The sequence below is a fragment of the Labeo rohita genome, chromosome 21 (assembly GCF_022985175.1).
Source record: "Labeo rohita strain BAU-BD-2019 chromosome 21, IGBB_LRoh.1.0, whole genome shotgun sequence".
NCBI classification, from domain to species: Eukaryota; Metazoa; Chordata; class Actinopteri; order Cypriniformes; family Cyprinidae; genus Labeo; species Labeo rohita.
Window position 1 is genome coordinate 7,575,629 of NC_066889.1, and position 26,096 is coordinate 7,601,724.

Below are 26,096 nucleotides of genomic sequence, written 5' to 3' on the forward strand. Positions count from 1 at the left end.
TGGCTTGATTGTGTCGTTTTTACTTCAAGGGGTCCTATTATGCTCTTTTACAAAGTTTTGATTTTGTTTTGGGGGTGTACTAGAACATGCTTTCATGCTTGGTGGTTCGAAACACACATTAAGAAAATTTTCATTATTACAATACATTTCTCCCAGCCTGGCACAAATGGCTCGATTAGTTCCGGGTTAAATGAAGGCCCGCCTTCCGAAAAACTAAATGTGTTGTGATTTGGTTAGCTCTCCCACTGCATTGTGATTGGTGAACAGCTTAGACGTGGTGTCAGTACTGCCATGCCCCTTGTCAAAGAAGCAAGTTCTGTGTACAACTGTTAGTGCAAGCTATACAGCTGTATATTCTTCTTACAAAAACGCTTCGATTCGCTACAGGAGGCCTTTATTAACCCCCCAGAGCCGTGTGAGGCTTTTTATTATGGATGGAAGCACATTATTGGACTTGTTTTGAACTGATAAAGAGAAACACCCGTCTGTGCCATTCTAAAGCTTGGGAGTGCCAAGATAAATTTTAATATGACTCAGATTGCATTCGTCTGAAAGAAGGAAGTCATATACACCTAGGATGCATGGAGGGTGAGTAAATAATACGCTACAGTAGTGTTGGGTCCTATCGTCAGCCTGCGAGATCGCCAATACATGATATTATCGTGCTAATTTATTTTAATATTTACATACTTATTTTCATTGCCCGAAACCAGCTCCAGCATAAGGCTAAAAGCAGCCTAACATTATCAATGAACATCATCGCTGATTAGCCTAGCCTATTCTAGTGCAAGTGTATGCATTTTCAAAAACCCTCTGGGGTCGAAAAATGTGCCGGCATGGTTTGTGAATCTGTAAGGAGTCTACTTTTATTTGGTACACTCATAATAACAACAACACTCTGTGTTTTTTTTAAATAAAGAAAACAAACAGGGTGTGCAGTCTGCTGCATTGTTCTCTGTGATGTCATTAAGAAATGCGTCACTAAAATGAACTAAAACACAGCGAATACTGGACACAGAGACATGAGAGAGATATCTATAGAAAGCCTGACGTCTACTTTTAAATGAAGTAAGCATTATCAAAAACAAATATCATGCATTAAAGTAATCTGTATGAAACCAACGCCATGTCCAGTCTTTCTAGTCAGACCTAATTATTTTTAATTTGATCACACCCAAGAGCTACTTTCGCTTTGATATAATAATCATCCACGTGGAGGTGCACGAGGCGTACAGCCCACATCAACGTAAACAAAGCAGCAAGACTTGACTTCATTGTTCATCTTGGCTACTTGCATCTTGTTACTGGAAGAAGACGTGCTGTGAGGAGTAAGATTTATATTTCCCTCAGAGGAAGAGCGCAATGCGACGCACAGCGAGATCCACCGAAGGAGTAAGTCTTTCTTTTATTAGCCTACTTACGTTAGTTGTTGTGTTACTGTGACATAACCTGTACACATTATAGTAGTTGTGTTACTTTTTCCAAACTATAAATCCTGACTACATGTGCAATCAAGTGAAATGTTATGAAGTATGTTTCATTTCATTGCATCAAAATGTTTCACGACGCCAGGATGTTTTTAATGTTCTATAAAATAAAAATTATGCGATATAAAAGTAATAGTGTTTACACTGTAATACTGAATTATAGAGTCTAAGATTGTTTAGACCAAACTACTGTCATATACTCTGTTCACGAATAGATGTTTATGACGTGCTTAACAATGATTTTTTCCAGACATAAAATGGTTTTGTATTGTATAATACATACAAAGCATGCTTGTTGTTTGTGACTATAAAATCATATTTATTTATTGTATAACAATAGGATATACAAGTAATATTAGTTTATTATTAATACTCTGTTTGTGAATGGTTGTTTAATGTGCTAAAAAAATAATAATTAGTTTCTCAGATATAAAATATCATTTTTTTTATGATAGTATAAAGCATGCATGAGTCTATGACTACAAAATCATACTATATGTATATATTACAGATGCTCCTGATATTAACATGCTCACAGATGTTTTTTTGTTTTTTTTTCTCTAGTGATCTGAAACCTGCACCACAGATGAATGCTACATGAATGCCACATTAAGAGTGCTGTACCAACATCAGATGTTCAACTACACTGATATTTTACAGTTCCTGGACTACTGATGATGAGTTTTGTTTCTTGAATCCATGGAAAGAAGCAGCAATCACTTAAATATCAGTCATAATGTACTTGTTTCACTTGTTAAACAGAATTCAGAAAACAGTTTTCAGGAATGACACGAAGTCTGCTCACGTCTCTGTACATGTAACATCAGTGTAGTCAATAATGCTCTTTTGACCGTTATTATGTTTTGATTATACTGTGTTGTAAATAAAATACAAATAATCTAAAATTCTTTGAACCTTCTCACATTGTTTCTACCTGACAGTCACAGTCTCACTGATGGGCTTTTTGTCTCTCAGGTGTGAATCACTAAATATTCATGGCCATTGTCACTCCCTCGCATATTCCCTTTCGATCACAAAACATGTCTTTAAATCAATATATTGTTTTCTGTAAACGAGTGAATGGGATGATTTTCACATCATCTTGTAGAAAAAACTCTAGCTTACCACATCCAGTTCTCAGAAGTCTTGTGAAGTAATGTTCTGAATGTGTTTCATAGCCTTATTTCAGCACAGAGGCACAAATGTCAGGGCATGTCAAAACTTCTCCAGGGTGCCAAAACACCCTCAGACCCCAGAGGGTTAAAAGTGAAGCCATCTACACTGTATGATGAATAAATCTCTTACCGCACACTGCACACGTCTGCGGGACATTACGCCTCAATGCAGCAACCGGAGTAGATCTTCGACCCCCTGTACTGCACACATCTGCGGCACGTTACTGCTCTGAAACGGCCACTCTAGTCAGTGCTTGTGTTTATACCCGCCGCGCTGCAGCTCGTTGAAGCGGTTATCTGCGCTGCATCGCTAAAGTTAGGCTAATCTCCCACCTCGTCCCTACCCACCCCCCAGCAATCTGAATATCCTTAGGCGGGATTTAATTTAATGGTATTCTAGTGGAATGTGTTGTAACATCATTGCATGCGGAAAACAAACACTGTAATCCAAAGGAGCCGTTCGCTGTAGTTCTAGAAAAGAGATTTTTTAAAAACGAAATATCTCCCTTTGGAGTGGACTTTGAGATTTGTAACTTTGTAGATCTTTTTTTTATGCCCAAAGATACACACCACACACTGACTAAAATTCAAAAAGTGAAAAAGCATAATAGCACCCCTTTAACAAACTAAACCCTGAAAAAGACCATTTTCAGGTCCGTGTAAATATAATTAGTTTTTTTAGTATTTCTCAGTAAAGATACTTTGTTTAGCCAACATAAATTTGTTTGTTCATGCAATGCTGGTTGTCTTGTTTTGCTAATAGAAAAGGTCTTTATAAGTAATTACTGTCAGTGAAGTAATTAATTTTTTATCTGTCAATTTTTATTTGTTTACTTACAAATGACAAACAGTGAATTGTTATGGAAACCTTAATGGATAACTTAGTTTAATATGTAAACAACATTGTATTTGTTTGTAAAACATCTTACAAGATTAAAATATCCAGCAAACAGATATAAGTGTTTAAACATACTCTAGGCCTCAAACCTAGACACACAAACCTCAAGAACGGTTGCAATCAACAAATGTTAAAAAGAGAAGCTCTTTACATCACAGTGCAACAAATAACTAACAATAATTACAAAACAACAACAAACTGTTTAAAATAAGTCAGTAAAACAATAATCCTAAAACAGTAACTGCATCATTTATTCATGCTGCAATGCATGCTGGGAACTCACAAAGCCTTAACATTTCAACAATATGAAATTATTTGTTCAGACAACTGTGTTTGACTAGTTGTGACAATATTTTGGGTAATTTTGTTGGTCTAACAATGACTTTTTTATTTCGTTTCAATAAATAGCATTTTGTAGTATTTGAAACTCAAAATGTTTAGTAAACTGGAAAGTATGCATTTGCATTTTTTACAGCGTATCTCAAAAGGGATTTCACTATGATTATAGTGTGGTTTATTTGTTTGTTTGTTTGTTTGTTTTTAGGGCCTAATTCACAAAGGCAAATCAGGTAATAAAGCATACAAGACAAAAAAAAAAAAACTGTACTTCTGTACATGATCTACACTGTAAAAAGTGAACCTGTGCAGTTGTTGCTTTAAGGAGGTATTTCTGTCTGATACTACCTATAATTCTAATTTTGTTGTTATAACCCAGTTCAATCAAGATTATGCAACATAAAATGAGAGAATGATATTTTAACTTAAATCCATTACATTGACCCAACATACAACTTCCAATAATGCTCAGAACAAACACATTTAAAACACGCACACCTGCTCCACGCTGATTAGTAAATGTCGGTTCAATGAGAAATTATGATTTGAAATTACTACATATTTTAAGTTGCAGCAAAGTGAAAATCACAATGGACAGGCCTACTCTTCAGCACAACTGTAAAAAAATAAAATAATAAATAAATAAATAAATCACCAACATATCTATCTCTCACACTTATTACAATCCAGTCTGACTTTATTTCTTTCATACTAAACTTCTTATTGAGAATTGAGGTTTAGATGTTGATGTTTTATTGAAAATAATCAAGCTTGAAGTCACCATTGTGAAGATAAGCATTTGATTTTACTGGGCTCTTGATTCTTGAATACTTAACATCAATTTTTCACTGATTGCTGCATATTTCTAAGGCACATTTGTTATTGCAACAACTCTGATCAGATCTTGATTACTTATTGACCTAGTCATCAAGTAATAGTCAGACTGATGTCTGAGAATGTTAGTTGTTAGTTAGTTGATGTCATGACAATCAGATATTGTGATTTTTCTCTTTTATTATATAGGAAGTGTTTTGAGCTGTGTCTTTTTAACTCACACAAAGATCAAGAATCAGCGCATGAATCTTAATGATGACAATTTTACCTAAATGGAGAAATCAGGGGGAATCAATAACTGAGTAACAATTTGTATTTAATTAATTAATTAATTAATTTGTTTGTTTGTTTGGTAAATTCTGTGAATAAATTATTAAAGTCCCCCTGTAGTCAAAATTTGTATCCCTTAAAACTGATCTTTGATGATCAAAATGACATATTTAAATGTTTTTTTTTTTTTTTTTTTTATGTGAAAATAATTTTCTCATGCCTTAAAACAACTTGACTGTAGCTCTACCCCCCTTGCCTCATTTACTATATGCAGATCTATAATTATGCACATTAGCCCCACCCCCACGCAGTCACATCAGCCAGAGCCTTGATATATTTGTTAAAGATTCATGAAACCCCAGACTACTTTTTCTGAGATTTGAGCAGAGGTGTTTGTGTTGCACATCATATATGACAATGTTAGCATCCATTAATTTTAATTGTTGGAGAAAACTGGGTAATTTTGAGGTTTTTTGCTCTATTTTCATCTTCCGGGTTTAAAATCTACATTGTGCTGACGTCACACTTTGTGACGTGGCAATGAACTATAGTACATCGATTACGCGTCGGTGTCTCATAATTATTCATGAGGCTGGGTGTTATCCTATGAGAAGACACTTCATCTAATTATTCATGACAGCGCGCTTAGGTTTGTGACGTAACAAAAATAAAGGGCTGTTTTAAACTGCATTTCTGGGACAGCTTTCTGGAAACTACAGTTTTAAGGAGAAAATAGGGGTGCGCCGGGCACAAACAAACACTGGGTTATTTGTAACACACATGGTTTATATACTTCCACACACGCTAGCATAACCAAAAATGTTTACTAGTTGCCACTATACAGAGAAAAAAGTGCGCCAAAATTCAAAAGCCTTTTGATGATATCACTGAATATTTATTTTACCATAGAAAAAGTAAATTTTTGGCTTAAGTAAATTTTTCTTCTCAGTTTTTAGTATTAATTTAAAATGAGACAAATCTGCTATTATTTTAATCGCCAATCTGTTATTTATCAGTTCATTAGTTTATTAATGTTTGGCAAATCAGCAATAGACACTAACCACTTTTATATTCCAGTCGCGCTGATAGGGAAAATTGTAACACTGCATTACAGTCTGCCCCGCTATATTAAACTATGCTATTCTATGACATTAGCCATGTAATTTTCATTATTTACCTTTGTAGATTTTAAAAAGAAACCACAAGAAACAGGTAAATAAAGACTGACAACCGATGTTTAATGTTGAGAAATTATTATTTCAAGAAATGTAAAGCATTTCTATGAGAACTGTGTTTGGAGGGAGGGGAGTGTTTTTTTGAACGTCTGATTGTGTTTCATCTATTTGCGCACATTGTTTTGAACTATACTGTATAGCTGTGTTTTCCGATCAGGGCCGTCCCATGCATGGTTGCGATGTGTTCATTGTGAACCTCAAAATTAATTAAAAAAAAAAACGCCATTATTTTATCTGAAAAAGTTAATTATTTTATTTTATTGACAAAATATTTTAGTTTGTCATGTAAATTTTTTCGATCAGCTAACATTTTAAGCTGCCATATGGTCATGTTACAACGTGCCCCTCGCATGTTACAATGTACCCCACATTCGGGGCATGTTGTCACTTTTCACTTCCTTTCTTTTGAGATAAATAATGAAAAACGTATACACTGTAATTATGAAACAAAACGACATATTTGTACAAGACGAGTGTGAAATTAACGTGGATAAAACTTATCCTCTGAACACCACGTGAATTTACACAAACTGAGAAATTCAAAAAGTGTTGGTTTGTGCCCCGCGCTTCCCTACTCAGCAATGGTGTTAATTAATGGACTGGCACGTGGTTTGTCTAAAAGCATATTAAAAACACCACATAGATGAATAAACAACATCAAAATCTTGATTTTCACAACAGGGGGACTTTAATAAGTTCTCAGATATGTTCTTAAGAAGAAAATGACTATTTATTTTAGTAAATACATGGCTGAAGACGGCAAGACACACTGATAAACTCTCACTTCAAGGATCGTCTTTTTGCGCTTCTTGCAGATTAGGCTACCCTAATAATCATAAGTGCACACACTTCGTTGTGACCAGCTTAACTAGCACTCGGCTTCAAGTTTTTAATGCGCTGTGTTTTTGAGAAGAGCCTCCCTGTCTCAAGCTAAAGCGATGTTTAATTCGTCTTTGTGCTGTTTTTGCGCCCTCATCTGAATGAATGCTTCCGGTATGTGTGTCTGCGCTCCTACAGTAAACATGTCCTGTGCATTCATATGCATTAAATACTGCCAAAGATTGTTATATTTATAGGCTAAAATTAAAAACATTAAATTAAAACTCCCTACTTGACTCATTTTTTTGTAGAACTGTTACTGAGTTTTGCAGTCAGCAAAAAGTAGTGTCATACATAGGCTAATCATGACTGATTGTTTACATTATGAATCATTGCTGTCACTTCAGAAAACTTGTGCACCTCCCTATAAATAGTCCTCCTATGTATTATATGTAGCTAATAGTGTTGTAATGCTTAAATATAACAATTCATTTGAAATAATTCTTACTATTTGGGATTTAAGACAAGTCTGGGGCTATCCTAACTTTAAGAAGTTATTTACGATGATTTTTAAGAAGATTCTTTTCAAGAATTTGAATTCATCTTAAGTTTGTCTTAAGAACAATCTTAAGAAAAAAGATAAGAATATTCTTAAAAAGATTAAGAATTTTTGGGAATACAAAATATTCTTAACTTTTTTCTTAAGTTAGAAAATAAGAAGAAAATGGCAGTTAAGAAGAAATTTCTTCCTAAGAATGTTTTGTGAATCCGGCCCCTGCTTCTTTTTATTTTCAAGGTATTGTTTTCATTATAATGTACTAATTCAAATTAGTAATCAATAATAATTATAATTTTACCACTCTGCACGCCTCCCCTGACATGCTTTTATGTATGAACAGGCAGCATCTGGGGTTGGGGCATGGAGCGGCAGCGGGCGCAGGCGCATCAGCCGCACCAGGCGCACCAGGCGCACCAGGCACAATCATCAAACATATTTCAAAGGAACCCGGCGCCATAGTTCTGACAGCATCACTGTCTTTACTGGGTGTTTTTATGGAATATTTGCATTTATTCAAATGCGTCTGAATTAGCTATTCATGTGGTGGACTGTCATGATTTTGGCTTATGCAGGATACTACTGAATAATGTGCATCAGAGGGATTTAGAAGTGGGCAACACAAAGCCGACTGATAAAGAAGTGGGTATATGTCGTATTCCTGCGTATACCCTGCACTACACTGACTGATGGAAACTATATGTGTATGTTCTCTTTAACATACATGGCCTCACATAGCTGTAAGTCATTTATGCCCAGCTGTCTTCTTATCTTTCTTTTCTACAAATACATATGACTGAGTGCAGTGAGCTAAAGTGTAAATGGGCTAAGGACGCACCCTAGGGAAAGCCCTATGGCATTTAGGTAGCATAATAACTTTCCTGTCTTTATCCACCAGCGGGGCTTTAGTTTACACATTGGCTGCTGCTCCTTGGTCTTTGTTAACACCCTCCCCCCCATCCCCACCAGCCAGCCAGCCCTCAATTAACTATTGAATGTTTATAGATGTCGAAGTCGGTTCTTTGACATGGCCAGGTTTGTTAGACCACTGCCAAGCAGATTTGATGCCAGAGATGCTATTTGCTCAGCGATCGATTGGCCCTTTTCAAATATATTGCATTCCCTAGGGTTCATGTGCCTAGATATATCCATACAGCTGTCAGATGTTGAGATAATGGTGAGTTGGAATAGGTAGGCTTAGACATATGCATGTAAGTGAGTGAGAGTACATATTGCTTGGGCAGATGGTGTGGAGGATTTGCTACAACTATGTTCCAAAACCTAGTGAACTTTTTAAGGAATCATAGGCACGCTTTTGGCAAGAAAGCTGTTCTAAATGCTAGGCAACGTGATTATACTGCCTTCGAAGACCTAATTGTAGCCAAATTAGGCAGCAGTAAATGTATCCTTTCTAAAGAAGGCGGTCAAAAATAAATAAATAAATAAAAGTAAACAGCAACATGGTAATTGCTAAACTCTACACTAAACAGCTGAGTGTCTTGTGTAGCACTAATCATTCCAAATCAGTCGCCTAGTTCCATGATGGTTTTCTGCCTTCAAAGCCAGCTCCCTGTGTAGGCAGTAGATAGCAATGCAGCTAACTAGGTTTCTACCCATGTCCTAAAATTACCCCCTCATTGTTTTTGTACCAAAAAAAAAAAAAAAAAAATGACTGTGATTCTATTACAAATTATATAACTTCAGTTTGATAAAAACATATTGCCCCCTTAAGTAACTTTGTCACCTTCATGTTGTTACTTTTTCATGTAGTTATTCCTAACTACTTTAGTTACTTTTTGTGCTTGACTTCTTAGCTTAACTTGCTTAACTGAGTGATTAGTTCACAGCTTAGCAAACTACATTTTTAATGTAGCTTCCTCAAAACAGCTTTATGCAACATTGTTGGCTCACTGGAAAAACATTTCTCTGCCTACATTTTTTTTTTTTTTTTACAAAGCTCCAAAAACATACCTATACATACACTTCAGTTTCCAGTTGAAATGAACACTAAAGGCAATAAAATTCCAATCTTTAAAACAAATCTTTTTTTCAGATCTCTTTTTTTATGGTTATATACACTATAATGACCTCAAAACATTGATACCACAGCGGATGATTTGTAAACTATTTTGAAATTTGCATAAAATTTAAAATAAAATGTTGCTGGATTCACGTTCATCTGTTTCAGGTTAAACTGAATATGCTTTTAGAGTCACTCACTGGACATTTTACTTTGATAGTGTCATAAAGATGCAAAAAGCAACATATAATTTATCTCAAATTCTGCCACAAGCACATATTTCCAGTGAGCCTGGGTTGCCTTTATAGTTGGGAATACACATATTTACTGAATGAGTGTTCTGTTCAGCCATCCGTGCACGCATTTGTCTAAACCTGGGAGGTAATTCCTCATCTCTGTAACGATCAAGTCAATAAAAAGGCCCCTCTCATTTTTGACCCGCTGAACGGTTAAACAATAGTTACAGCGCCAAGGAACATTTAACAACAGCTTCACTCGCGTCGAACGGGTGGATTTTTCAAGCCTCCCCTTTATCCTCTCCCCAAAGACGACTCGCCTGCAGATGCTGCCTTGTCTTGCCATGCCAGACTCGTCATGTTGATCATTCACAGCTTCTGAGGAACAATCAGCACTTCGACCCAGAAAAGCGGCTTTGCATAATGATGGCAATATGTTTTGCCCAAACTGTGGGAGGAATGTCTGATGCAGTGGCAGGCATTTTGATTAACAGAGGCTAATAGCATTTCCACCCCGCAGGGTTGTTTTGATAGAACGGCCGAGTTTGTGTCCTCAGCTGTGCTGATATGAAATCTGTCTTAATACTTGGTCTACGCATAGCAGTTTTGTACCATATCAAAATACAGACATCAGATCTGATAACCGTTTTACTCACAGTAGCTGCACAGATGGTTACTTAACTTTGCAGAAGTTTTCTTGAGACAATATATGTTAAATAGCATCACAGCTCTTCTTGGTAGTGCTTGACTGCAGTTCCGTAGACATTGTTCATAAAGTGTTTACGCATGTGTCTGCACCAACCCAGGCTAACTGGAAAAAAATGTGCCTGTGACAACTTTTCTGTAAAATCATACTACATTGCTTTTACATTTTTCATGACATTTTAAAGTGAAAAAAAGTCCAGTGAATTGCACTAAAAACTTACTGAGTTTCACCCTGAACAGATGAATGTGAATGCAACATTTGTATTGTATGTAGTGCTTTTGGATGTACGTATTCGGGAATAAAATGTCTGATGCCATATTCACAAAATATCTTACAGGAGAAGTGCACTTCCAGAACAACAATTTACAGATAATTTACTCACCCCCTTGTCATCCAAGATGTTTGTCTTTCTTTCTTCAGTCGATAAAAAATTATGTTTCTTGAGGAAAAAAATGGACTTCGATGGTGCCTCCAAGTTTGAACTTCCAAAATGCAGTTTTAATGCAGCTTCAGACAGCTCTAAATGATCCCAGCGAGGAAGAAGGGTCTTATCTAGCGAAACGATTGGCCAAACAAATTGACAATTTATATACTTTTTAACCTCAAATGCTAGATAAGACCTTTCTTCCTCGGCTGGGATCATTTAGAGCCATTTGAAGCTGCATTTAAACTGTGTTTTGGAAGTTCAAACTTGGAGGCACCATCGAAGTCCATTTTTTTCCTCAAGAAACATAATTTTTTATCGACTGAAGAAAGAAAGACAAACATCTTGGATGACAAAGAGTGAGTAAATTATCTGTAATTTTTTGTTCTGGAGGTGAACTTCTCCTTTAAGGCTATATGTAGCTTCTAACTTTACAATTTAGGAGAAACTCTTAAAAATAATGGTGCTAATTTTAGGACTCCTAAATTTTTGCTTCGGGAGTATTTAACAAAGCATTTTAATGCTAAAGTCAAATCAAAATTTAGGAGTAGTCAGGACTGGGGATGGGTACCGAAACCCGGTACTTAATCGTCCCGGTGCCTAATTATAAAAGACCGAAGTATCGATAAGCTCTGACGTTAACGGTTCTGCTGTCGGTACTGGATAATTTTTAAAAATAAATTTCCTATTTATTATTGCTAAATAAACATTACCTAGCATATTTTACCTGACCAGCCTTTTGTAATTTGCGATAATATTCGTTATTCGCCTGCACTGCAGTTATTTGCGATCTCACGCACGAAATGTAGTCTGTTCCGCAGTACACAGAGCTCCAGCGCACACAACACGAGAGAGCTCGCACTTATGGAGTGACGATGGCGGAGAGAGCCAAACGATACAAAGTGGTTCCCAAACTGGGGAGCCGTATTCAGCGCACAACACTCAATGTGTGATGCTCCGCTCAATATTCAGCTCTATGAATGTGCGTTCTGTTGAGTTGATCACGGCCCATATGAATGCTCCACTCGCGTACTGCTTATGCTTAGCGGAAATACAAAGACCGTTCAAATAACGCGCCGACAGAAAATTTCTATGTATACTTGTTCCTGTTTGCAATAGCAATGCTGTGCTGTAACATGCTATATTACTGCTGTACTGGACAACGCTGGTAAAATGACGCGACCCTCTCCTGACGGTATGCTACGGTGGCCGAGAGAGCTCAACGCGCTGCAACTTAAGAAAACACATGCAAACAGAAAAAAACGACAACAAATTAAAAAAAAACATCTTCATCAGTTTGACAACACAGGCGCTGCAAATCCTCGCAATGCAAACACAAATACGGGAACGCGCTGCAAATCCTCGCAACGCAAACACAAATCCGGAAACGCGCTGCAAATCCTGGCAACGCAAACACAAATCCGGAAACGCGCTGCAAATTCTCACAACACAACCAAACACACGAAGGCGCTGCAATTACACAAACGCGCTGCAAATAGCACGGACCACAACGGAAATGTTTCAGGGGGACCTCAAAAAGTGACGAACCCAGCTGGGACCTGAATTTTGACCTGATTTTAACTATTAATAAAGCGTTGCAGTTTTTTTTCGTGAACTTTGAACGTTATATTTATTTGCATATATTTATTTATTTATATATTTATTTGCAATTAAGTCAATAACGTTTCACAGTTAAGTGTGCAATTCGTCAGATTAGTCTAATAATATCCAAAAGACCAATTAATCTTATGATCAGGATGTTAAACAAAAAACTCACCTTTTAGTTCACAGACAACACCTCTCTGACCAAAAGCCACTGAACAAATAATCAGGTCCAGATATTGAACATTTATTTTTCTATTGCCCTTATGCTATTTCATTTTGGACTGACTTTAAAATAGACATAACAAAGAAATTAAGCAAACCCCTTAATTTAGATTTTTATGATATTTTTTTACGTTTTCAAAACCCCTCTTTTTCTGATAAACAGGTTTATATTATAAATCTCTTAATTGTCTTAGCAAACTTTTATATTCACAAGTCAAAAGTAAGTCAGAATAAACCATTATATATTACATTTTGTAACACTAATCTTAAAATTTACCTTGAAACCCTCTCTTTTCAAGTTTATGTAACTGCCATGGAATTTTTATTATTTTTTTTTTTTGTATGTTTGTGTTTATTTTGTGTGTTTTCTCTTTCTGCTGTTATTATTATTATTATTATTATTATTATTGCAGTTGAATTTGCAATTTGAAATGTGCAATGTTGCCTTGTTTTTTTTTTTTTTTGTTTCGATTATGAAACTGAATAAAAACAATAATAATAATAATAGTAATAATAATAATCAGGTCTCAGCTGGGTTCGTCACTTTTTGAGGTCCCCCTGAAACATTTCCGTTGTGGTCCGTGCTATTTGCAGCGCATTTGTGTTTGCCGTTCGTTTCTGTGTTTGGTTGTGTTGTGGGAATTTGCAGCGCGTTTGTGTTTGCTGCGCGTTTCTGTGTTTGGTTGTGTTGTGAGAATTTGCAGCGCGTTTCTGTATTTGTGTCTGCGTTGCAAGGATTTGCAACGCCTGTGTTGTCAAACTGATGAAGATGTTTTTTTTTAATTTGTTGTCGTTTTTTTCTGTTTGCATGTGTTTTCTTAAGTTGCAGCACGTTGAGCTCTCTCGGCCACCGTAGTATGCTCTGCTCACATGCTCTGATAATAATAGCTTTGTAGGACTACATAATTTTGATAATTAGTCAAAAAAAAAAAAAAAAAAAGTTATATCTGATTCTGTTTCATAGAACTGAATAATATATATATATATATATATATATATATATATATATATATATATATTTTTATTCAGTATATTTTTTTATTCAGTAATATTATTGAGTTAAATTAAAAAGTCTAACAAAACGACTATATTAATTAATAAAATAATAATTTATATATCCCTAGATTTTTATGAAAAAAAAAAAAAAAAAAAATTTCAGGGTGATACAAGACCCCACTGTGATATTATCTTGCTTATTATACAGCCACTTGCCACATATGTAAATAATTTAACACAAAATATGAATTTCATCATATTGTATTACCTCAAGACGACTCGCAGTACCCGCTGCAGCCATCTGTTATCAGATGTAGCGGTTTTTGTCGTAAAATAACAGACCACTAGATGGTGCAGTTGATATCAAAAATGAGAATTGCCGTTAGCCGAGTAAAATTATGAATGAATGACGCATAGACATAGTTCTGCTCTAAGCATGGACACGTTTTTGAAAGACAACAAGTGCCAGGTAAATGTAAAGTAGATGATGAATCTACTTAAAAGATTACAACTACAACAAAGAGAAGAAAATATGAGAAAATCTGTTTAAAAAAAACAATGAATGCTGTTACATAGTACAAAAAATAGTACATAGTAAAGTGACTAGTTTCTTGTTTAGTTTTTTTTTATTTCAGTAAGTTGTCACACACTGAATTTTAATTATCATGTTTCAGATAAATCCTTCTGAAGTTGTGTTTATATTTATGTGTAAATGCGGGGGTGGGGCTTGAATTTTTTCATTCTGCAAAAGGGGGGCCCGGCAGAAAAGGTTTGGGAACCACTGCTGTAAATCATTGTGTATTCATTTACAAGAAAATTGTGTTTATTTATTTGTTTTACAATCATTGGTTTTGTTTATGTAATAAATATTTGCTCAAACATTGGTGTTTGCTAAGCTATAGATAATTATTTTACATTTAAAAAATAAATTGTTATTTCTGTTCTTAATTTGTTTTGTTTTTTTAATGAAAAAAACACAACAAAAAGTACCGATAAGAGTACCGTTAAAGTACCGAATCGATAAGTGGTATCGATAGAAGTAGTAATACCGTTAAAACCTTAACGATACCCATCCCTAGTCAGGACTCATAAGTCACTAAGACCCAAATCACAAACCATCCTAAAATGGCTGTTGCCGGCAATCCATCTCAGAGCATAAATATTTTAGAAACATAACAATAATTTTCCTTACTAGAATTATGTCCTTCTTTTTATGTACAAGTTGGGCAAGAAGTAACCATAATGAGCATTTATGGCTTATTCTGCACTCAAGTGCATGCATACAGCTTTGCCGTTTGCCGTTTACGAAGCGTTTGTGAATCCGCGGAGGAGAGTTTTCAGGAAGGTCTGTTTTTCGAGCAAATTACTCAGAAGTTACTGTGTGTACAAATAAAAGTAGCCCCTTGACATTTTCAAATGATTTCAAATGAATGCCAGTGATCACTCCGGTGATAGCTTTGGAGCAGCAGTCACTCTGGCAATAGCTTTCACACTCTGCAAAAACTCATGGATATGCACATAATAGGCCATTTTTTTTTCAAGATTAAAGCGCGAAAGGCTGTGTAAAGTTGCTACAGTGTACATGTTTTAATTTTTTAATGATTAGCCTTATTTTAGGTGGATAAATGATTTACCTCATACTAAAATATTTATGATTCAATCATTAACAGAGACCCATCCCCTATCTGCAACTTACTGTGGAAATAGTTAGTAAGCTTGATGACATTATCCATAGCAACAAGGTCAACCCCACCCTTTCTCTTAGCTGAAGATTTCCCCCCCTTTTGGTAAAAGTTGGTCTCAGGAGCTTTGTGAACAGGTTTTAAGAGGAAACTCATAACTAGTGCTAAGATAAAATGTTCTGTGAATACGGTCTCCGGTAAGTAGCGTTAAAAGTTAAAAAGTTTAAAAACAACGTATCACCTACATTAAACTGCAATTGTGAGATAAAAATTAATTTACTAAAGCAACCTTGTAATTTTAGTTTTATTCTAAGTCTTTAAGGTCTTTTATGGAGTGTTGTGACTTGTTTTGTGGGACTGGAGTGCTGTGCTTTGCATATGCAATTCTGTACTAGGTAAGCTACTGAGTTTACTACAGTATGTCAGAAAAGGCATTCGTATGGAGCTTGTTACAAGAAAAAGTCCAAATGCATTAGCTTACAACTTACGCACTATGGCAAAATACTTTTGAGGTGATAACATGTATTGTGCAGGGAGCTAAGTAAAAATAAATAAATAACCATTTATTTGTAACACCCCTTTGGACTGTTTATGTTGGTTTCTCCCTGCTGTGCCCATATTTGGTTCTTCCTGCCCTCGTTGTGTCCTAATTAGTTAACCTTGTTTCACCTGTGCCTTAATTATGTTCATCGTCATCACCGGTCTTTACAAGTTGCATTCAGTTCTGTGTTTGTCGTCCGGTCTTGTCAGCGTCAACGTGATGTGTATGTATGCTACCCTGCCTGTGGATTTACCTGTTTTGGAAACTACCTGTGGATTATAATAAAGACTTTATCTTGAACCGTCATCTTTGTTCACCCTTTCCTTCTACGTTACGTGACAGAAGACCAGACCTGCAAAAGTAAAGCGGCGTTTACCCCACGTTTTCTTTTCATTTTTCATTCAGTGTTTTATTTTCTGTTTTTTCACACTGTCATGGATCATCCTGCCTTCTGCCTCCTCCTCCTGGAGCAGGGGAATCGCTCTCTCGAGGACCACACCAAAGACTTTGTGTTTCTCGCCCCCCTGACAGCAGCCTTTGCTCGTTTTATCGGACTGGACTTAACCCCACCACACGAGCGCAGCTATCCGGGGATGGTCCTCAAGAGAGCCTCGCCGCCTATATTGAGTGGGTGCTGGTGTCCAGCAGATCTTCGTGGACTGTGGAGGATGACACCAGCCCCATTCCAGACCCAGAGCCCAGCCAAAAATCACCCCGACTCGCGGAGCCCGAGCCCGAGCCCACCGCGGACGGAGAGCCAGAGCCGAGAGTGACAGAGCCATCACCACTGGGAGTGACAGTGCGAGAGATCGCTACGGAGCCTGAGCTTATCGAGTCCGACCAGGTGCAAGAGCCGGCCACAGAGCCTGCGACGGTGGATGTTCCAGATCCACCGCCGCTGAGGGTGAGCAATGCCTGGATCTGGGACAATTAAATATAGAAGTAGATTTGATTTTCTCTGAGGATATAGAAATGGAACATCCTGCCTGCCCTGAACAATCTGTCTGCCTTGAACTGTCTGCCTGCCTGAATTTTCCACCCACCCTGTTTCCTGACAGCCCCTCAGCTCACCCTCAGCCCACCATCTGTGCGGTGGGCTCGCCGCGGGTCTGCCAGTCTCCATCGGTGTCAGGGCTGGAGGATCCCTTGTCTTCGCCTCCAGCCTCAGAGTCCTGGACTCCGCCTCGGCCCTCTGACCCTGCGGCTCCACCCCGGCTCTCAGCTCCCTCGTCTCCACCGTCGCCCGTCGGCCCACCAGCTCCACCGGGCTCCCTTGTCCCTCCGGCTCCGCCTTGGTCGGTCGTCGTCCCGCCATCGCCTTTGGACTCCGCTCCTCCGGCTTCGCCTCGTCGCTCCATCCCACCGGCTCTGTTGGGCTCCTCCCTCCCTCCGGCTCCACCTCAGTCCTCTGTCACTCCGCCTCCGCCGCGGACCTCCACCTCGGTTGCCAGAGCCTTGGGCTCCGCCTTGGCCCTCCGGATCATCGGTGTCGCCCAGGATCATCGGTGTCGCCCAGGATCATCGGTGTCGCCCAGGATCATCGGCGTCGCCCAGGATCATCGGTTCTCCCTCTCCGCCTCGGGCTCCACCTCCAACTGCTCTGCCGCCGTCAGTCGGCTCCCTGGAGTCGTCAGCCCTTCCTCCACCATGGCTCCTCCCTCCGTCATCTCCACCATGGACTTTGTTTGTTGTCCTTCTTCCCGGGAGTGCGTCCTCCACCTAAGCCTCCTCCGACCATGACTTTCTGTTGCCATCCCACGTCCACTCCTTTGTTTTCGTTTTTTCCACGGCATGAGGTTGCGCCTTCCGGGAGGGGGGAGTAATGTAACACCCCTTTGGACTGTTTATGTTGGTTTCTCCCTGCTGTGCCCATATTTGGTTCTTCCTGCCCTCGTTGTGTCCTAATTAGTTAACCTTGTTTCACCTGTGCCTTAATTATGTTCATCGTTATCACCGGTCTTTATAAGTTACATTCAGTTCTGTGTTTGTCGTCCGGTCTCGTCAACGTCAACGTGATGTGTATGTATGCTACCCTGCCTGTGGATTTACCTGTTTTGGAAACTACCCGTGGACTATAATAAAGACTTAATCTTGAACCGCCATCTTCGTTCGCCCTTTCCTTCCACGTTACGTGACATTAAACCAATTAACCATTTTAGCTGGAAACTGCAGATTGTACCTTCTATGTATTGGTGCGTTTTGGGATTCATGCAAAAATGTAGGTACAGCCATTTTTCCAGTTGAGCCTAGATTAGGCTACACGCACACAACAGCACAAACAGGACTAATATGAGGCACTGGCGGTACCACTGCAGTAATGCAGATTTCATTTTGCTTAATAAGTGAGCTTTCTCACTGGAGAACACTTATGTTCCCCCGGTCCACTCAAGTATCATGTTTAGTTCACTTTCCGGTCCCCAGTCACCCCTGCTTTTTACCGCATATTGCATACAAGTTTAACACCACAGCTCACTGCACTGTCATAGCGATTTGAATAATATAATATTTAGTAATACATTTACTTGTACTTGTACTTTACACTTCTTGACTTTTGATGTAAGAATTTTACTAAATTGCAGATTGGAAGTTGTTCTGCTTTAGAGAATAACTGGGAAGTGAAATCGAATGAACCAAATTTTACATTTAAATTTTCTCATTTCATTATTGAGTTAGAAACTGTGGCCTAATTCAATTAAATATTATATTACAATAATGTAATATTCATGTTGAAGGACAAAAATAACAATATAATGGAATGAAATTCTAGCACATTTAAGTTGGGCAAAAAGGTCTGAGTTCACTTGTAAATCCAATTTCATTGTGAATGTAAAGATAAATTTGAACACCTTTGAATCTATGCCATTTTGCAGCATAAATAGCGTGAGTAGTACAAATTCTAGCAAGGAAAAAGTGCACTTCAAATACTTGGATAATGCATGCTCGCAACTATCTCAGCTTTTCTTACGCATTTATACGCTGGATAGTAGACTACATAGTGTTTAGTGTATAGTATGTCACAACTGTTTATTTATAGCAAAGCATGGATAAAACATGAATTAATTCTGATGATACATGACATTGCTTGCTAGTTTGTTTTCACTCACCTTGTTGAGCATTTGTTGTTGTGCTGTTTTAATGTGATCTTATGTTTTTCTTTTTTTTTTTCCTTTTTTTGTAGCAGTATAAAGCTGTAACAATATAAAATGTTAAATGTTTATTATCTTATGATTTAAATGCCAATTGCAGTGTTTGTAAACCTAAAGTGGTTCCACTTACTGATACAGTGGGGAAACATCTGTTTCACCTCTTGTTTTGCTCCAGTTGTATTTACTTTTGTTGTATTGGCTCTGCCCCTCAGAGGACATATTGTCTTCCTGATTTTGAAGGCTGCAGTTGTTTTGGGAAGTATATATTATAGTTCAGACTGCCAGTACTATTTTTGGCAGCCATTCAGCATGTTTTCATATTGTGTAGTTGACAAACAGCCAGTAAAAAAGACTATTTTTGATTTTGAAGAAGAAATGCATATATTTATGTATTTTGAGTCCCTAACTTTGTAAATTGTTTTTTTGTTTTTTTTTTGTTTTTTTAACTGAACTGTACCATACATTTGCCCTATGGTGTGACATAGCAGAAATTAAGTGGACAAAATCATCTTAATAATATAAATATGATATGAGATATAACACTAATTTTCATAGTGTTATTTATTTAATATGAACTTATAATTAACATCATTTTTTCTGCATGACTTGTTCCTCATGGGATTTTAAGATAAGATATATTTCTATCTTGCCTATTGAAATACTCAACTGTTTTTTAAGGATATTTTGAGATAAAAACAAATATGTGTTTTTTCAGATGTTTCATCTGTGGCGTGTCACACCATAGGACATTGTCACACTAAAGGACAGGAATGGTGGTTATTATTATAAGTATTGTATTATATTATAGTACATTATAAGTACAGTGCTTTTTTTTTTTTTTTCCAAACTATGTAAACAACTGCACTCACTTCTATTTAATCAAATTTAATTCACTATGTAAAAATGTTGGTTTTATATTTACAAGTAGAGTATGGGGGACACCTTCTCCAAAACAATGCCATGCAGATGTTTTGGTGGTGAATTTATTCGACCCGACAACAACATTATTCAGCAAGGTTACATGGAAATGGTGCCTCTAAACCCTGATTCAGAATTCTGACTCTAATTGGTTGTTTTCGAACCCTTGTCAAAGAGTGTGAAAGCAAACAACCACCTGAATAAATTCAAGCCTAAACACCCCAAACACAGTTCTTTGTCACTGCAGTAAGGTAAAAACACAGTATGAATATATTAATGTTAATGTTTTTTTTTTTACCTTCAAACCATAGTCCAGAACACCGCCAGCATTAGCAATCTACGTTGCTGATTAATCGTCTTGGGATTCTGTGTATTGATTGCACATGTGGTCTGACAAACACTATTGGTTTTACACTCCCCATGGTATGTCCTGCTAATGCTGAACTAGCCAGTTAAAGGAGGCGACCTAAACAATGATTACTATTATTCATCAGTCTGATGACTTCATGCCTGCAGAAAATGCTGTATAGAAAAGGCTTTGTGGCAGTTTTATCCCTCACAGCCAGCCAGGCACAAACATCAAGTAGAAAAGTAAATGTGCATTTCCAATTCCCATGGCTGCATGCTGAAACCCACACACGCACACACATGCATGGTGAGGGGCTGTGCTAAAAAAATCCTCCTCACATATCAACCCTAGCCTACCCCTTAACTTCCCCCATGTGTCTCCTAACACTATATCTGGCCAGAAACCAGGGGGCAGTTACTCAGGCAGACGGTAGCAGAGCGTCGCAAGACTCAGTCACTGTTCGCTGTGGTTCTGGGTCCGCTGCAGATACTGGACTGAGAGTCCAGGAAATTCCTGCAGACTCTGGGGCAGGGATTTTGGCGTGCGCGTCTGCTATTGGAAAAGCTGACAGTGTCGGAAGGGGGGATTGTAACTGCCTGGAGTCAGTCGGAAAAAGAAAGAGAGTGAGAGACAGAGAAAATAGGCCTCATGCCATCTTTAAAGGGTGTCTCGGTCTACTTTTATCTGCCTGTCACACCCTGAGTGCATTAGCTTGGACTTCAGGTTGAGAGCCATGGTCAGGATGGTAAGTTTTTATTTCATTGTTTCTGACTTGTGCTTTGTACGAGGAAACGCATGTGACTTCCTGGCAGCAGAGAGACAGGGCTGCGCTTAATGTGAACTGCTGCTTCATTTTTTAGGAAAGTTTTCTGTCTGCGCTGAAGTAGTTGGGGTTGTTGGCTTATTTTTATCTCTCTTTCTCTGCCTCTCTTTTCCCTTCAGTCCCATTGTGTTGGTTTATTCTGTCAGTGCATTGTGCTCTCCGAAAAAAGTCTTGTATTAATTGGAAGCCAAAAAGTTTGTGTCCCGACAGTAGACAAAGGGTTTTCCCTGTCCCTCTCGTTTCTATCTCCTTCTTTTTTTCTCCTGTCCAGATGCTACCGCCGCTCTATTTCCCCATCTCACTGCCTCCACACATTTGGTTTCAATTACTTTGGCCCTCTGGGAAACATGCTACTATAAATAAGTAACAACAGGGTTCGCTGTGGAAAGATTGCAGAGTTACCGACAGGGTTCATGGTGCTGTTTTTTGCTCACGCTCTTCTGATGAAGGGACACTGTAAGAAAGGTGCTTGTTAAAATTCTCTGTGATGATGCCAGGTTGGAGTGAGAATGGCAAATAAGAAGGGAAAGGAGGGGGTGGGACTTTGGCAGAGAGTGAAGGAAGCAGCTGTGAAGGTTATGGGACGTTTGGTTACTGTCTGCCCTTTAGTGTCCAAGTCAAAAACAGCTTTCTCCGCCTCAGACGTGATCACAGGCCTCTGAGAATTTGAAATGGGTTCAGATCAGCCTCTGAAAGCGTTTTAAAATTCCCGTTAGCCTTGTGGTATAGAAACAAGCAAAATGTGGAACCCTGGGAAGGGAAATTAAAAAAAAAAAATGCTATAGATTTTTTTTCTAAACTGTTGCAGCCATGTAACTAAACACCAGATTATTAATCGTTGCTAAACAACATTACAAATGAGGTGCATATAAAATTCAACTGATATGCACAGCTATGCTTGTCATGGCTTTTTAAAATGACTTCAAATGTAGCTCATCCATCATATTTAGAATGTGTTACTGCTTTAAGTCTTTTGTTTTTAGCTCAACTGTTATAAAATATGCAGCTGATTTGATGCTAGACTAATTTGTTATGAATAATCTTTTTGTTTGGTTAATTTTCCAGAAACCAGTATAATAAACGTGACGTCAATACACACACACACACACACACACATTCCCCTTACCTTGTATAAATAACATAAATTAATATAAATTAACAAATACTGTTCCAGAACCTATAAAACAATATGAAAGGAAAATACTATAAAATAACTAAAAATTAATTTGCAGTGTTAAGTTGCAGAATGCCATCTTACACTGACCAAAATTATAAACACAACACGTTTTTTCCCCCATTTTTCATGAGCTGAACTCAAAGATCTAAGACTTTTTCTGTGTACACAAAAGGCCTATTTCTCTCAAATATTGTTCACAAATCTGTCTAAATCTGTGTTAGTGAGCACTTCTCCTTTGCCGAGATAATCCTTCCACCTCACAGGTGTGGCATATCAAGATGCTGATTAGACAGCATGATTATTGTACAGGTGTGCCTTAGGCTGGCCACAATAAAAGGCCACTCTAAAATGTGCAGTTTTGAGGGAGAGTGCAATTGGCATGCTGACTGCAGGAATGTCCACCACCGTGAATTGAATGTTCATTTCTCTACCATAAGCCGTCTCCAAAGGTTTTTCAGAGAATTTGGCAGTACGTTCAACCGTCCTCGCAACCGCAGACCACGTGTAACCCCACCAGGCCAGGACCTCCACATCCAGCATCTTCACCTCCAAGATCATCAGAAACCAGCCACCCGGACAGTTGCTGCAACAATCGGTTTGCATAACTAAAGAATTTCTGAAAAAAACTGTCAGAAACCATCTCAGAGAAGCTCATCTGCATGCTCGTCATCAGGTCTCGACCTGACTGCAGTTCGTCGTCGTAACCAACTTGAGTGGGCAAATGCTCACATTCGATGGCGTCTGGCACTTTGGAGAGGTGTTCTCTTGACGGATGAATCCCGGTTTTCACTGTGCAGGGCAGATGGCAGACAGCGTGTATGGCGTTGCGTGGGTGAGGGTGGGTGTGGGTGATGTCAACATTGTGAATCGAGTGGCCCATGGTGGCGGTGGGGTTATGGTATGGACAGGTGTATGTTATGGACAACGAACACAGGTGCATTTTATTGATGGCATTTTGAATGCACAGAGATACTGTGACGAGATCCTGAGGCCCATTGTTGTGCCGTTCGTCCACGACCATCACCTCATGTTGCAGCATGATAATGCACAGCCGCATGTTGCCAGGATCTGTACACAATTCCTGAAAGCTAAAAACATCCCAGTTCTTGTATGGCCAGCATACTCACCTGACATGTCACCCATTGAGCATGTTTGGGATGCTCTGGATCGGCATATACGACAGCGTGTTCCAGTTCCTGCCAATATCCAGCAACTTCGCAAAGCCATTGAAGAGGAGTGGACCAACATTATGGATTATCTCGGCAAAGGAGAAGTGCTCAATAACACAGATTTAGACAGATTTGTGAACAATATTTGAGAGAAATAGGCCCTTTGTGTACATAGAAAAATCTTTGAGTTCAGCTCATGAAAAATGGGGGCAAAAACAAAAGTGTTGTGTTTATAATTTTGTTCAGGGTATGTGTTCAGATTTCATCTGTTCTATTTCAGTTGAATATATTAAAAACTGAAGTTGAATATATTAATTCCAAACCTGAATGTTGTTTTAGTATGTTTTTTTATATTTTAAGTGACATACCTCAGACTCTCTCTCATGTTTCACTTGGACATCAGCTCCATTTTTCAGTCAGTGACCTACAGAATGACAGGAACAGTTTGGACTTTTGAATTTAGTGACATGTAACACTAGTTTTAAGCTGGGTAACTCCATGTTGCAAGATTCCAATTTTACCTAAATATGCTCTAATTTACTGAAAGCACATTTTATTTCACAACCACTCAATTTTAATCAGAACCGATATTACCTGTGTAGTGCAGCAACATTAGCTAAAGTACCAGTTTACCTCAGCAAATACATTCAGGCTAATGAGCCATATTTACATTGGATGCTTTGCAAAAGTGTTCAAATTGTCAACAAATTCAATCGTCTGATAAAATTAAAACACTCAGAGATGCTGTTTGCATGAGTTTGCAAAACATTTGCTTTAATGATAGACGTTTGCCTTGCTATGCCTACCTTTGAATCATTAAAATAACAACCATATTTTCCGAACCCCCATGGTCATGGGTTCATTATACAACTTGTGGGTCTGAAGGACAGTTGTGAAAATGAAGAGTAAAGAGCAGCTAAATTGTGGAAAGGGTATGAAACAAAATCCAAATGCCTGGATTTGCTAGATGTATAATAATAATAATGTATAATAATATACATGCAGTACAATAATTCTGTTTACATGTGTAGATTTTTATTTATTTATTTATTTTTGTAATAACACATTTATTCAGTAGGGACACATTAAACAGATCCAGCCTGGTCTCATTGCTTATACGTTACAGTATGTAACATTTACAAGCACAAAATGTATGTTTGTATGTTTTTATTGATGCTGAAACGTACATTTTAGAGGTAATTCAATGTTTAAAACGTACAAATTGCTATGTATTTAAAAAAAAAAAAAAAAAAATATTTACCTAAATATTACCCCAAACCTAAACCTACCCATTGTATAGTGAATGTAAAAAGATATAAAATGTAATTGTAATACTCTTCAAAACAAGCTGGTAGCAGAAATCACACAGAACAGAATGAAATGTTATCATTTCATATTAAGTAAATGACAAAACAATTTAATAACACAATTGAAAACAAAGCCATTAATATGACAATTGAAAACAATAATAATACATTTAATGCCGCAGTTTCAGTATTCATAAGGATACATTTTTAGGTGTCGCAATACATCGGTGTTGTACGTTAAAATGCTGATAATATGTGAGTATTTGTATGTTTAGATGCTGTAAATACGTCAGTATTGTACGTTGTGGAGCTTGTGAAAACGTAAGTAAATGTACGTTTTGTAAAACCACATTTAACATCAAATACAAATTATCATGAAATCACGTTGCCTGATAAGAAGTGACTAGGAGTTTTTATGTTAGAAAAAATCTGTTTCAAATAAATGCTGCTAAATTATATTCATCCAAAAATCCTGAAAAGTGTAGTTATGGTTTAAACTAAAAACCTAAGCAGCACAACCGTTCTTAACACTGATTATAATCAGCATATTTGAATGGTGAGATCGTGTGACACTGAAAACTGCAATGTAGAGAAACAGGAGGAATGGGTGAGTGTATAAAAGCGCTGCTCTTGAAGGTGACAGCATGGGCCTGCAGCTCTTCCAGTGAGCTGCCAATAAGTGCAGGCACCAGGGAGGGAGGCTAAAGTACAAGCAGGTGTTTCATATTCTGCAGCTTTCTGACAATCCTTCGTTTTTGGAGCCAACAGTAAAGTATCATCCTCTCTAAAATCTCAAGCACTGCAACCTGCCAGACTCACAAAAAGAACAAAGGGTACATATGACATTTGTTATAAAAGCAGGATTTAGTCTTAAATCCTGAGCCTGCACACTCCACACTGAGCCTTGAAAACAACTGTTAGTGTAGAATTCAAGCTGTGCCCTACAGACTTGTGCTTTGTGGTCTTAGCACATTTAAAAATGGCATGAATTCAAAATTGACCCTTTTTGTTTTCTTAATGCATGTTACTTGTTAATGATTCATCTGTATCTGCACATTAAAAAAAAAAAAAAAAAAAAAAAAAAAAAAAAACTATATATATATATACATATATATATTTATATATATATATAAAACTGGAAAAATGAATAAATAAGTGTTAACAG

At 37.7% G+C, this 26,096-nt stretch overlaps 1 protein-coding gene across 4 annotated transcripts in view; it reads left to right on the plus strand.

Moving 5' to 3' along the window:
- The window catches only part of sgcd (sarcoglycan, delta (dystrophin-associated glycoprotein)), a 238,869-nt gene that overhangs the window by 114,409 nt on the left and 98,364 nt on the right, over positions 1-26,096 (plus strand). Inside the window, exon 1 of one of the 4 annotated variants that reach the window (XM_051092720.1) lies at positions 20,856-21,200. The exons of the other annotated variants lie outside the window; for them this stretch is intronic. Coding sequence (XP_050948677.1) covers positions 21,189-21,200 — 12 coding nt within the window. The 5' untranslated portion in view covers positions 20,856-21,188. Of the gene's footprint in view, positions 1-20,855; positions 21,201-26,096 lie in introns of those variants that run through there. 4 annotated transcript variants of the gene reach the window in all.